Source organism: Phyllostomus hastatus, unplaced genomic scaffold, assembly GCF_019186645.2.
Source record: "Phyllostomus hastatus isolate PE091 unplaced genomic scaffold, TTU_PhHast_1.1 phas_contig_16, whole genome shotgun sequence".
In the NCBI taxonomy this organism is placed as follows: Eukaryota; Metazoa; Chordata; class Mammalia; order Chiroptera; family Phyllostomidae; genus Phyllostomus; species Phyllostomus hastatus.
This window is the reverse complement of record NW_025333643.1, coordinates 2,964,159-2,977,621: the sequence shown is the minus strand read 5'-3', so window position 1 is coordinate 2,977,621 and position 13,463 is coordinate 2,964,159. Positions and strand designations below refer to the sequence as shown.

Here is a 13,463-nt window from a genome sequence, read left to right as displayed (position 1 = left end):
GATTAGCCTTCAAGAGGAATGCCCTAAATGTTAAACATAAACCTTGCACCCTTCTGGTGAGCTTCATGCAAAAACTTTATATTCTAACTGCAATGCAACAAACTTAGACATTAGAAAATAAAACTTAGAAATTAGAAAAAAAAAAACCAAACTTTCCACTTGGAAATTTAAAATAATGATTCTATATAACTCTTATGTCAAAAATGAAATCAAAATTGTGAAACAGACAATTTGGAAAAGAACTATGAGAGTACTGTTTAAGAAAGCCTATGGAGAGAGACCAAAGTGACACTAAGAGGAAATTTTAGATCTTTAAATGCATCCATCAAAAAACAAGAAATACTAAAACTAAATGAATTAAGCATTTAATTCAAGAAACTAGACTTCTGTATCTAGAAGTGATTGTGGGCTGCCTGTGCCCTAGTCATTAATAACACAGGGAGAGAAAGCATTTTCCCCATATTTGAAGGGTCCAGCTGTCCCTTCCAAATCCTGGAGTCTTCACACACTAACAAAAAAAAAAGAGAAAAATAAACCTAAAGAAAGTTAGAAGAATTAATTATTTGAAAATGAAAAAATACCATTTTAAAAAATAAAGTTCATTAACCCTGGCTGGTGTGGCTCAGCTGGTTAGAGTGTCATCCCGTAACCAAAGGGTCATTGGTTTGATTCCCGGTCAGGGCACATACAGTATCCGGTCTGAGTGTATGTGAGAGGCAACCAATTGATGCTTCTCCCTCACATTGATGTTTCTCTGTCTCCCTTCCTCTATCTCTAAAAGCAATGAAAAAAAAAGTCCTCAGGTGAAGATTCTTTTTTAAATTTTTTAAAAACAGTCGATTAATAAAACCAAAAGGTGTGTTTTTTAAAAAGATAATAAAAGATAAGCTTTTGGCAAATTGGATTTTTAAACAAGAAAATACACGAATAACATGTATTCAGTTAGTTAAAAATAATAAGAGATTTCAGATTTCTCTCTTTGTACAGATTTCTCTGTACATGAGAATATCATGTACAACTTTACTCCATTATAAATTACTAAAATTTCACTTATAAGTAGTACAAAGCCTGAAGAAACTAAAATATATATAGAAGAAAAATTTAAGGTAGTCAAAGATTTACCACCAGGCTGAGACAATTCTGCCAATGAATTCCAAGAAACCATCAAGGAACAGATCTTACTGCATAGAAACAGGGAAAGAAAAGTTATCAACTCAGTCTGTAAGACCAGTTAACATTTATTACCACAACAGGCGAAGGATGGCACAAAAAAGAAGACTCTGGACCAATCTAACCTACAGATTTTAAATTCTAAATATATTATTAGTAAATGAGTACATGGATATAAGGAAATCTATTAATATAATTCACCATACTTGATTATTATAACCATTTCTTTAGAATGAAAACATTAAAAAGCATCTGATGAAATCCAACAACATTCCTGACTAAAACAAATTTAAAATTCTTGGAAAGCCAGGGGTAAAACATATTATAATCTATAGTAAATATCATACTTGTGGTAAACCATTAGAAGCATTCTCTTCAAGGTTAGGAATAAAACAAGAATGCCTCCTACCACTACTGTTACTTAGTAGCATATTAGAGGTATCAGCCAATGCAGTATGGCAAGAAAAAACAATGAGAATTGTAAACACTAGAAAAGAAGGAATAAATAAACCTACCATTATTTACAGATGTTATTTTTGTCTATCCAAAAGAGGAAAAAAAATACAGGATAAAAACTACTTTGAATTGACAAGAGTTCAGGAAATCAAAATAGATTTAATACAGTAAAATTAATAATTTTCTGAATATCAGCATGTATGTATTAGGTTATAAAACAAAAAGACATATAGAATATTATAAAGTAGAGAATGAAAGTAAAGATGTACTTAAGGATACATTTAACAAGATCTACATGAAGAAAAACATAGCAAATGTAAAAGTAATTTAAGCTTACCCTTTAAAAATTTAAAGAAGGAAAGTATAAAGAAGAAAGTGAAAATTACCTCAGAAGAAACCTCTGTTGAAATCTGGGGATGGTCTGTCCTTCCAAATTGTACCTGTAATTAAAAACTATGTCTTGTCTCTTTGAAAATATATATGCTATATTAAGCAAAAGAGAAGACACAGCTTGTTTTAGAAGCATATTTAAAGCTGTGATGAAAAACAATGTAGAAGTTATAAAATATAGACCCATCAGGAAGGAGCAGAAGTTGCAAATGAGATTTCTGAGGGAATAGAGGCATACTGGCAAAAGAGTCCTCAGTCTGGAGAGGAGATTTCCTTGCAACCATGTTATGTCTACTATCAGTATCTACACAGATACTGGCCTGGCCAGGGAAAGAATGCCCCTGGAAAGGGCTCTGATAGTCTTGGTTTCATTCTATCTTTATGTATGCAGTCCTTGCCCACTATCTACTTAGCCTCTCTTCCCACCTTATTTTAGAATGAAAGCAAAACAGACCAACAAAAAGATGGGTGAGTAATTTGGCTAAATATGTCTCAGATGTGGGACCAGAGAATTTTGTAATTGAACCTCCTGTTTTTCTGCTCCCCCAGATCGCCCAGGTTTGCTGAATGTGAAGCCCATTGAGGACATACAAGACAACTTGCTGCAAGCCTTGGAGCTCCAGCTCAAGCTGAACCACCCTGAGTCTTCTCAGCTCTTTGCCAAGCTGCTCCAGAAAATGACAGACCTCAGACAAATTGTAACAGAACATGTGCAGCTATTGCAAGTAATAAAGAAAACAGAGACAGACATGAGTCTTCACCCACTCCTACAGGAAATATACAAGGACTTGTATTAGCAGAGAAGTCCTAATTCACTGACAATGTTTCCCTTCTTCCAATTGCACTATTATTTTGAGGGAAGATCTGACATCTAAAAAATTTACTGTGAAAAAGCATTTTAAAAAGAAAAGGTTTTAGAATAATAGATCTATTTTATGCATATTGTTTATAAAGATACATTTACAATTTACTTTTAATATTAAAAATTACCACATTATGAAATTGGTGGATGTATTTGAAGACGGAGTCTGATGTGTTCCCCACCTCCCCGAGATCCTGGCTTTTTCCTTTCATTTTCTTCTCAATCTTATAACCTCTTTCTTCCCTTCCTTCCTCCCTCCATCCCTCTTTGCCTTTCTTCTTTCCTTTATTTTTCTTTCTTCTTTCTTACACATTTTTTAAAAATGTGAATGGAACTGCCCATCAGCTTTCACTCTCAGTAAATTAATTTTTTACTCAATTTACAACTTTTCTGAACCTTCCATCTGCTTTAACAATCACACCTAAGAAGGGAAGGGGAACTTCAGGGCCGAAAAACTGCCCAGATCATGTGTTTCTTAACCTGGATGTGTTAATTTGGAGCATATCCTTAGGCCTATCAAGAATCCAATCTTCTTCCACAATCCCAACCAAGATTTTCACTCACCAAGAGCAGCCTACTAACAGGATACCAAGGCATACATAAATACCTATTGGCAAGTTATGAACTATTAGAAACTGTGAGTAACACAGAAGGGTTTAAAATTTGGCACCTACCAAAAAGAACTTACAATTGAGTTCAGGAGAAAAGATTAATCTTTCATAAAAACAGACCATAATGCACAGTATAATCATCTGCCAAGTGAATGGTTCAGACTGTAAGAACTATAAGAGTTCAAAGGAACTGAAGATTAATGAAGATTGGAATAGTCAAGAGTGACTCTAAATTCATTGGAGTGGGACTTGAAAGATGTGTTGTATTTGGGATAGATAGAGATCGGGAGAGAAAGCATTCTAAGAAAGCAAACCAGCAGGGACAAGATAAAGAAGAAACCAAACCAAAATAAAACATGAATGAGGAGAAGAACCATGTTGTGGTTCTAATGTATGTAGAATTATTCCTATCACTCTCCTTGGGACCGCCTTGCCCAGAGATCTCTTACTTTTCTAATCTCACAGGGTAATTATCCATATTGTTTAGGTAATGCTTACCTCCCCAGCAAGTAGGTTATATGTTCCCTAAAAGCAGGAACCTTCTTTGCACAATTATTAAGATTCTTTGACTGAAGCCCCCACATTCACTAGCATTGCCTACCCATGAACTCATAATACTGTCCTGAGGTCTCTTTGCCAGGATGATTACTCCACTGACCTAAATTATTTCCCTGCTGGTTCTCCCTTAGTTTATCTTTCTTTATGTATTAATACTCAGGAGAACATAACTACATTTGAGACTCTCAAGCAGAAATATCAGGAAATACCTTTTCATCTTTTACCCCAAAATAAACATTTCCAAAGAGTCAGGCTACAGAAGTGAGTCCTGACCTCAGTCCTAGAAATGTAGGTTTCCTAACCCTTTAGGAGAGAAAACTTCTGAGCTCAAACCTTTAATGAAACAACAGATACAACTTTGTCATTTTGGGACCAGCGACTGAAGCCATTGTCAGAGTAACACAAAAACATTAGGAAGAAATGTGACAAATTCAGTTCATCACACAGCTATTTCTCCTTTCCTTCATTGATGCCAAGCATCAGGATATTTTGAAGTGGTCACATGACTGACTAGAGGCTTCACTACTGTTTTATGTGGACAGTTTATCATCCAGGAGATCTTGAAAAAGAAAGAACAGGCAGGCAGTAGACAAGGTGATCCTCTGTTTACAAGTTTTCCCAAACAAAAAGTCTTTCAGCATGCTGTCCATCCCTTTGCAGTTCCCACCAGCACTCCATGGCCCATCCAAACCCTTTTCACATTCTCGGAGCTGTGGCTGCCAGAAGGGGGACGTTCTCAGCTCTTTGGCACTGATGATAAGCATTAAATAGCTTTTTAAATCTGGCAGCTTTTAAATTCCCATCTCTCTGACTTTTACCCTGTGGTTTGGACGATCATTTGCTAAATATTTTATGACAAATCATATACAGCCTCCAAAGCTCCTGCTCCTTCCTCTGTCTCCCCTAGGATGATTCACAAGTTAACCAACAACTATATCATCAGTTATTCATAGTACTTTCTCTGGACACAAACACATTTTCAGATTTGTGTCAACAAAATAGAAAAGTAACTGGTCAAGAGTCAAAAAAAAAAAACCAAAACGGTTTTGAGGCTCCCACGAGAGCCCTGCTCCCAGCACCACCCTTGCATATGACTTGGCTCCTCTCCCATCTCCATCCTGTGCTTGGAGCACAGGAACAGCAGGGCACATATGAGAGAAACCCTATCTGTGCACCCTGTTTCTCTAGCCACAGTCAAAAACTGGCCTGACTTGAGTTTCTGGCTTTTTTTTTTTTAACTTTAGCTGAGGAGTAAGAACTCAAGAGAGTCAGGAAGCGCTAGCTGGTGTCACTCAGCAAATTCTCAATTATAAGCTCTGGTGCAGAAACCAGAGGGACAGCTACAGCAATTCCATGGAAGAAAAAGGGGTGGGGAGAAAATTAGGCTTCTGTAGTAGGCCCACTTAGTTGCTACTGAATTTGAATGGCTTTTTCTCAGCTCCCTTGAGGCTACCAAAGGCAGATCCTTTTGGGGGGCAAGCCTTGACTTGGTTGATAATCTCCTACTGTTTGATGCTGATAAAGCAAGTCAGGATAAGAGGAGTTGGAAATTGACTCCTGCATCCCTGTTCCCTTGGAAGTATCTGTTGAGGATATGGGAAGGATGAGGGGGCTCCTGAAGAAAGCCAATTTTGGTTCTAAATCCTGAGAGAGAACCAGATTAATTTTCAGCAAGAATATCTCATTGCTTTGTCTTTCCTCCTCTTTTCCCACACACTCATTGGGAGAGTTTGGGCTATGAGACAAAGGAACCACCTTCCTATTTTTCTCTTTCCTCACCTCACCCTGTTCTTGGCCCTGGCTCCTGTAGTCTCTGTTCACATTATCATCACTATCACCTGTGTATCCCCAACCCTCACCGTGTGGTTTTCCACGTTAGGCCTTCCAGTTAATGCTTATTGAAATAAAATAATAAAATAAAATAAAATTAAAATAAAATAAAATAGCAGGATCTTAAGAGTTTAGAAGACCATCAGATGTCGTCTAATCTTACTTCATTTATCAAATATATACTTAACTCGTACTCTAGTCAAGTCTGCCACCATATGAAGATGAGTGTGGCCAAGCCCTGCCCTCATCACAGTGTTGATGAAATCAGACGCATAATTACAACTCAGCCCAAGTATGAACTGCCTGAAGATAGGAAAAAGGAATCACAGGGGGTGTGGGTAGACACAGAAGTGTAACAATGCATAGTGTGTTTAAAAAAAAAAAAACAGCAAGAAGTTAGGTATGGCTTCCATAGCTAGGGAGTGAAAAGTAATGTAACCAAGCCAGCAGCAGATTATGACAAGCCTCATTCTCCATGATAAGAAGCTACCTTGGGCAGTATTCATAAGCAGTTGGGATCTAGTAGATGTTGCCAGCCAGAAGAGGGTCAGGATCAAATTTGCATTTTGGAAAGTCAACTCTCTAAAATAGCCAAATCCCCTCTACATGGCTTCCAATGGCTGTCCAGCCCCTGAACAAGTATCCAAAGGGACAGGAAGCTCTCGCCTTTCTCAACCCCCAGGTGATTTACATCTTGTAGGCCCAGCTCTGCCCCTGGGGTCACACATACCGGGTGCTTTTTCCTGCACCTGGGCTGTGACTCACCTCACTCTCTTCAATCAGGTTACAATCTTTTGGCTGGAGGAAGAACTTGGCTCCCCCACCCCTCATCCGCACTCCCAACTCTATTGTCCATGTCCATTCCCGACTGCCCCTAGGAGCCAGGGCCTCACATCCCCCTAACTTGCAAAGTTCTTTTGCCTTCATAGCAAGGTCATTTCTAACCCCATAAATCAAAACTTGCCCATCCTATACCCATTTCCAGACAATCCCTGAAGTTATCATAAAATTCTAGAAAATTAGAGCTCAAAGGAGTCAATCAACTGAAATGACAGATGAGAACCCTGAGGGTCAAAGAAGTTAACATGCCCAAGGTCCTAGAAGTCTACTAGGATTAATTTATTCAAAAGTGCTGTATGACACACATACTCTTATCATCGTTGACACTACCACCAGGGGAACAGGTTAGTCTAGCAAGAAAATCTCAAAGTGTGTGACAGACTTGAAGCTAGTACGAGTAATCTGCATTGGGGAGCAAAGGAAAGAATGGAACAAAATTCTGGAAAGGCTTATTGTGACAATCAAGAAATTATTATATGTTACTTAGGACTGTGCCTGGCACATAGTAGGTACCAGACACAGTCTCTCATAGAGAGACAGCTACTGTCTCTCATAGTAGCTGTTATGAGAGACAATATCCTAATGTGGGCTTTAGAGTTAGACTGATTGGGTTAAAATTCTAACTCTACCACCTACTCATGCTATAACCATATGGCTTTTGGTCAAGCTCTTAACCTCTTTAAGTCTTAATTATCTTTATATGTAAAGTGGGATAATAATACCCAATTTATAGGGTTATCATGAGGGTTAAATGTAATAGTGGTTGTAAAACACTTCACATAGTTTCTTGGCACATCTTAACCAGTCAATCTGTGCTGCCCATGGAGAACATTATTGCCATTGTTCTTGTTAAAGTGCCTTTCATTTAAGAAGGCATCCTGGGCCCATCAACAGTCTCTTCCTGTTCAAGATTTCTGGACCTCCACCTGAATATCCTGTAGGTTCAAATCAGGAAAAGGAATTGGATTTCAGCATTTGGCAGTACAGTAAAAATATGTTCTCTCCCCAATCCATAAGTATTAGGGAAAAATAATTATTTGAAAGACAACTGCTGTGTTCTGATTTAGAACAAATGCAGGGATGAGGCTAAGAAAACATTTGCTTTTCTCTTGTGACCTAACGCTCCTAATTTTAGACTGATATTACATAGTTTACATTTCCAGAGGGGTTATGAAGAATAAGAAAATTGCTAATTTGGGTCTGTAGGGAGTAGGTTAGGCTATTTCCATCCCCTCTGGAGTTTTGTAAATAAATTTGTTCCAGGCCAAAAGTTCCCAGGAGAGTGTCATTCCTGGGATCTATTCAGTGCCACGGGCTGGGCTCAAAGAGGATCCAAGTGGCTTTCTGCGGGAGCTGGAAAACTGTGATTCTGTGGCCACTTCTCCACAATACCAGAGGCCATGAAGCATGTATGAGAGCATATACTGTCAGTCTGAGGCTTAGCTCTGCCACTTGATAGGTATGTGGCCTTGGGCAAGTCACCTTTATCTCCAGGGACATAGTACCTGGCATATAGAAGTCCCCCAGCAAATTACCTCTAAATTGTCCATCATAAATAAAGCAATGAGTCTCAGTTTCCCTAACTGTAAAATGGGGATGAGACATACCCTGCGTGTCTCAGAATATCACATGAAGGAAGCAGGACAGGCCTGATCACCATTATTCAGATAAGAAAGTGAGGGGAAGGAGCTAGCCCAAGGTTGCACAAAAGGAAGGTAGATGCAGAGCTTAGGCTAGACCTGGGTCTTCCTGAGGCCCACTCCATCTAGGGCTCTTTTCTACTGTCTGCCGCTGTGTCTGGAAGAACCTAACACTTGTAGCCTGGTAGTCAGAGCTCAAGCTCATGGCATGAGAGACTTCAGTTTGAATTTTGGCCCTTGCCATGTGCTAGTTGTGCGACCTCAGGCATGTTGCTTCCTATCTCTGGGCTTCAGCTTCTTCGTCTAGTTGTGAAAATACAAGTTCCCACCTTGTAGGGTTGTAAGGATGAGAGGTCATATATACAATAGGTGACATGCCTAGAGCCCCAAAACAATTAAAATCTTCTAAAGACAATTACCTCCAACCTGATACAATTTGCTAGGTGCTCATTCTGACCTGAGACATTACTGATCAATATCTTCAACCAGAGAAGAAACCACGAGACTCCAGCATGGGAGGAATTATCTAGTGTCAGTCTGAGTTCTGAGTGATTTGCTGTGGCCCTTGGGAAATCGCTTTCTCTGGGCCTCAGTTTCCCCATCTACACAGTCAGAGGCTCTGTTTTGCTCTTCTAGCTCTGACACTCCAGGAGCTTGGGAGCCCCTAGGGGAGGCTGGAAGAGAGACAGCGTTCTCTGGCCTGTGTTCATCAGAGGCCTGTGTTCTCTGTTGCCTGAGAGCTTTTTCCCCTCCATGGGCCTGGGCCTGGACAGGACAACAGCCAGCACTCATTAGGGTCTGGGCCTGCTCCAGCCAGAGGGGGCAACGCCTCCAAGGGGAGGGGAGGGGCCATCGGATGGCTGCTTGGTTCCCACCCAAGCCAAGCTGCTGAGAGAGGGGTGTTGTGCTGAGTCAGTGCTCTGGCGGCCAGGCACTGGGGCTCCCTGGCCTCCTGAGCCTGCCAAATGAGATGCAGCCAGGAGCGCCTCTGAGGAGCCCCGAGTGTTATCAATGAGGCTGCCGCTGCTGCCACAGCTGCGGGAACTGTGCCCTGAAAAAGCTTATCCCCAGCCAGGCCTCCCAGGGCTCTGGGGTGGGGAATAGCTGTTGGTGAAGGACAGCGTGTTTTAGGAGCTGCCTCCTTCTGGGAAGATTCTAGCCAGGGCTGCCTGTGCCCTCCCTGGTTTCCCTACTCAGTCCCCAATGATAACCATTATTCTTTTCAAACACCAAGTACAAGCTTTACTTATAAACTGCTCTGCAGCCATTTAATCCTTCCAAAATCCCAATGAGGTTGTTTATGGGGTCCCACAGGAAATAACTGGCTCACTCAAAAGGGACCATTGGAAAGAGCTTAATGCAGGAACTATTCACAAAGTTTGGCGGGCTGGTGGGGGGGGGCGCAGGCAAAGGAAACCAGTAAAGGATGGTGAGACACCCCAGGCTAGCCCTGGCAGAAAACCTTTCCTAGCCCTACACAGTAAGGATAAAGGAATGAAAGATTACAGAACCCCAGAGAGCTGTAGCCATAGAAGAGGTCTATCTGGCAGGAGCTGTGGCCCGAGGAATTGAGGACTACCATCACTGCTATCCTCCCAACAGATGAGAACAACTGGGTGAGAAATATCCCATCTTCTTTCTCCTGTCTCTCCCTCTGATCTCTCATTGGCCAAATCCTACAAGAAACCAGGAAAAAAAGAGCCCATTGAATACAATCATAGGATTCAGCCTATGGGGCACCAGCAGGGTAGAGAAGGGTGGAGGGTGAACCGCAGGGGCAGAATGAGTAGGTGGTACCAGTAAGCCTATACACATGAGAGGAAACAGAATCTTTAGTCTCGGGTCACAGAATGGTAACTGTCCACTCCGGGATTCAAACTCAGTTCTGTCTAACTCCAAAGCCATAGTTATTTCCACTGTTTTGCACTATAGGAGCAGACCTAGAGGACCAGGGCAAGAAGGAGGAAAGGTTTATGCATTCCACATCTCCTTAGGTCCCCTAGCCAGGGTGGCCGCAGTAGCTGGGAGCTGGCACAGTCTTACTGCATACTTCCCACACATTTCCATCATATTCCCTGGAAATCTGACAAATGTAGCCCAAAGCAGCCCATGCACATTTTATCCTGAAAGTTAATGTAGGGTTTGTAGTTTACTCCCCAAAATACATAGTTTTTAAATTTAAATTGTTTAAAATATCACTCAGAAATTACTTAATTTATTTCTATGTACCCCAAAACTTCAAGAAGAAAAAGACCCTCCAGGGAAGGGTGCTACTATTTTCCTATGGCTTCAAGTACCCATAAGATAGGGCCATGTACCCCACCCTGAGAAGCACAGAACCTAGTGTCCTACAGGAAAAGAATTACTTGCCCAACATCACACAGCTAATAATGAAACACTGAGTCTGTGACCTTGCTCCCTGCATGGTTGAGACTCAGTAAATCTGGCCAAAATGGAGCCCAGGAGAGAACCTCACCATAAGAGTCAGCCTGAGAGAAGAGAAGAGGAAGAGATTTGAGCTCAGTGTCAGCGATGTTCACTGACATTCTCTGTCCCCAGTTCTAGGGACATTCAGGTAAGCCTGGCATGACCCACATCATCAAGGAACTCACACTCTCCTAGAGGAGAAAGGCACATGAGCAGGCAATGCCAACACCACCTGACGAGTGGAAGGAAGTGGAAGCGCTGGAGGCAGGCAGGTGGGTTCAAAGCCCCAACCCTACCATGTCTTGGCTGTATGACCTTGGGTGAAGCCATTTAACCTTTCTAGAGTTCTGTTTCCTCTTTTATAATTGGAAAAGCTCATAACTACCTCATAAGTTATGACGAGGAAAAATGAGATGAAGTATGAAAGCACACAGCCCTTTGACTCAGCAAATGTGAATTAATTATTGTTTTCTTACTATAATAAAGCTGAGTCCTCACAAGATAGAGGACTGCATGTGCCATGGCTAAATAAGACAGCTCTGATTTTCCAATCAAAATTTGCACGTAAAATCCAACATCAAAATAGATGATCTCAAATGGCCCCGAAAATCTGAGTGCTGTCGTTTTTGTTGCTGTGGGAGCCCAGGAGAGGTTTAACTCGGCCTGAGGTCAGGAGTAGAGGAAAGCTTCAGAGAGGGAGTGACATTGAGATGGACAGAGAGGATTTATAAGGGTTGTCCAGGCAGATAGGATTGTCCAGGCAAGGGGCTTATGTGCAAAGGCACGTGGCATTTTGGGAAGGTTGAATAGTTTGGTGTAATGGGAACAGGAGGGTTTGGGGAGGAAGGGGAAAGGTTGGAAGTAAATTAGTGTGGGGGCCTATGCTAATTCACAAAGAGGTTGGACATTTTCCTGAGGGGAGCAGAGAGCCATGGAAGATTTAAGCAGGAAATGACAAACCAGATACATTTACTCTAGTCATCCCTTCGGCAGCCGGAAAGGAGGTAGGACCTGACGGGAGGTAGGAAGCCTGGGCGGCTGTAACAGTCTTGCAGAAAAGCAGTGATGGCAACACGAGCGAGGGGAGGACATTGGCAATGGGGTCAGAAGGAGCAGACGGATTTGGGAAACAGTCTAGTGTCTGCTTAATGTCTCGGCAAGAGAGGGAAGGACTCCAGGGTGATTCTTGAGGTTTGACTTGGTCAACGGAGCAAGACAGGGATATGCTCATTACTGAGATGGGGGCTTGTTTAAGGGAAGGGTGACAAGTTCTACTCAGAAAGAGCAAGGGTGGGAACCTGTTGGACATCCAGGCAGGGGGTCTGGTTGGCTGTTAGATGGTAGGAGTGGTGGAAGGTCATCACAGGATGGCAAAGTAAAGGAAAGACCAAACGATATTCCAACACATGTCCCAGTTTTCCCACTAAGGTCAACAGGAGATTTGACTTCCTCTGTCTTATTTTTATCCGGTCTCCATTGGTTCCCTAAATATTTAGTGGTTTCTGCATGCTAGAGACTGTTGGAGAAATAGGATTCCATTCAACTACCAGCTCTTAACAGCGTCCCATGGGCAAGGACATATGTCAACTCGTTTCTCCTACACAGTGACCATCTGAGATGAATAGTTCTTGGCGTTTCAGTGTTGCCTCTAGGAATTGGGGGTGAGAGACCTGCCTACATGGGTCCTTCTGGGTGTTTTTATCCAGTCTGTGCACACAGACACACACACCCCATTTCAGAGGTGTGTCTTGCTCTGACTCCTTCGTAGGACTTTATTCTCCCCTGTAACTCAACAGAACACTCTGCTGAGCTCCTATCTCTCCTTTTAGAACCAGAGTTTTATTATCAGGAAACTGGCCCAGACAGAAGGTGGGGCCCAGGGCCAGAGTCCTTTCACTCACAGACTCCTCCTCCTGTAGGCTCCTGCCTCCAGTTTACAGCCCAGGAGACCTCTCTTCTCACCCCAGCCTGTGTCCCTGCACCTCAGCCAGAGCCAGAAACAGCTGGCTACGGTTGAAATTCATCCCTCCTGGTCTGACTCCCTGGGTGTGCTTCCTCTCACCCTCCGTTTCTTCAGGCCTGAAACCTTGGGGCAAGGTTTTCTCCTCAATAAAATGGAGGTAATAGCCATTTTATATTAAACTTTTATATTTTAGCAAGGCTGTTTGGAAGATCAAATGAGATAATGGGAGGAGAAAGTGCTTTGCAAACACTATAAACTAGAAACCCTGGGGCCATTGAGTTACTTTTAGTATTATTATGGCTATTGTATCCACCTGGCTCCTTGAGTCAGGCCCCAGGGCAGGTACACCCTAGACTGAAGCCCACACTTTAGTTTGAGGCTAGGAAGATAAGCCCAGGACTCTGTAATTCCACCCCAGGGAATCAGCTTTTCTCCCTGAAGCTATGGGAGGCTCCCGAGCCAACTCTCTGCCTAAGTTTTATGAGCTCAGAGAGGGTTTACATTATGACTAATATCCCATCCTCTCGGTCCCCTAGTCACCTCTACCTGCTGGGCAGGAAGTCTGAGGGACTCAACCCCCCTTAATCACCGCCACCTCCTCATGACCCGCCTCAATCGTGTCTCTTTACAGTCAGGCAGAGCCGGTTGGGCCTCCTCAAACTTCCATATCTGCTCTGGCAGATCACTGATAGGGCTAATGGCGTTTGCTTGCCTCC

General features: G+C 42.3%; 1 protein-coding gene and 1 non-coding gene across 7 annotated transcripts in view; both read left to right on the top strand.

Moving 5' to 3' along the window:
- The window catches only part of PPARG (peroxisome proliferator activated receptor gamma), a 145,650-nt gene extending 142,632 nt beyond the window's left edge, over positions 1–3,018 (top strand). For all 6 annotated transcript variants that reach the window (XM_045832276.1, XM_045832278.1, XM_045832277.1 and 3 more), the window contains one exon: positions 2,566–3,018. In XM_045832276.1, the coding sequence (XP_045688232.1) occupies positions 2,566–2,813 (248 nt within the window). In that variant the 3' untranslated portion in view covers positions 2,814–3,018. The remainder of the gene's footprint in view (positions 1–2,565) is intronic.
- On the top strand, positions 385–508 carry LOC123814619. The gene has a single exon (XR_006784956.1). It is a non-coding gene; the product is annotated as a small nucleolar RNA SNORA71 (small nucleolar RNA).
- Positions 3,019–13,463: the final 10,445 nt, after the last annotated feature.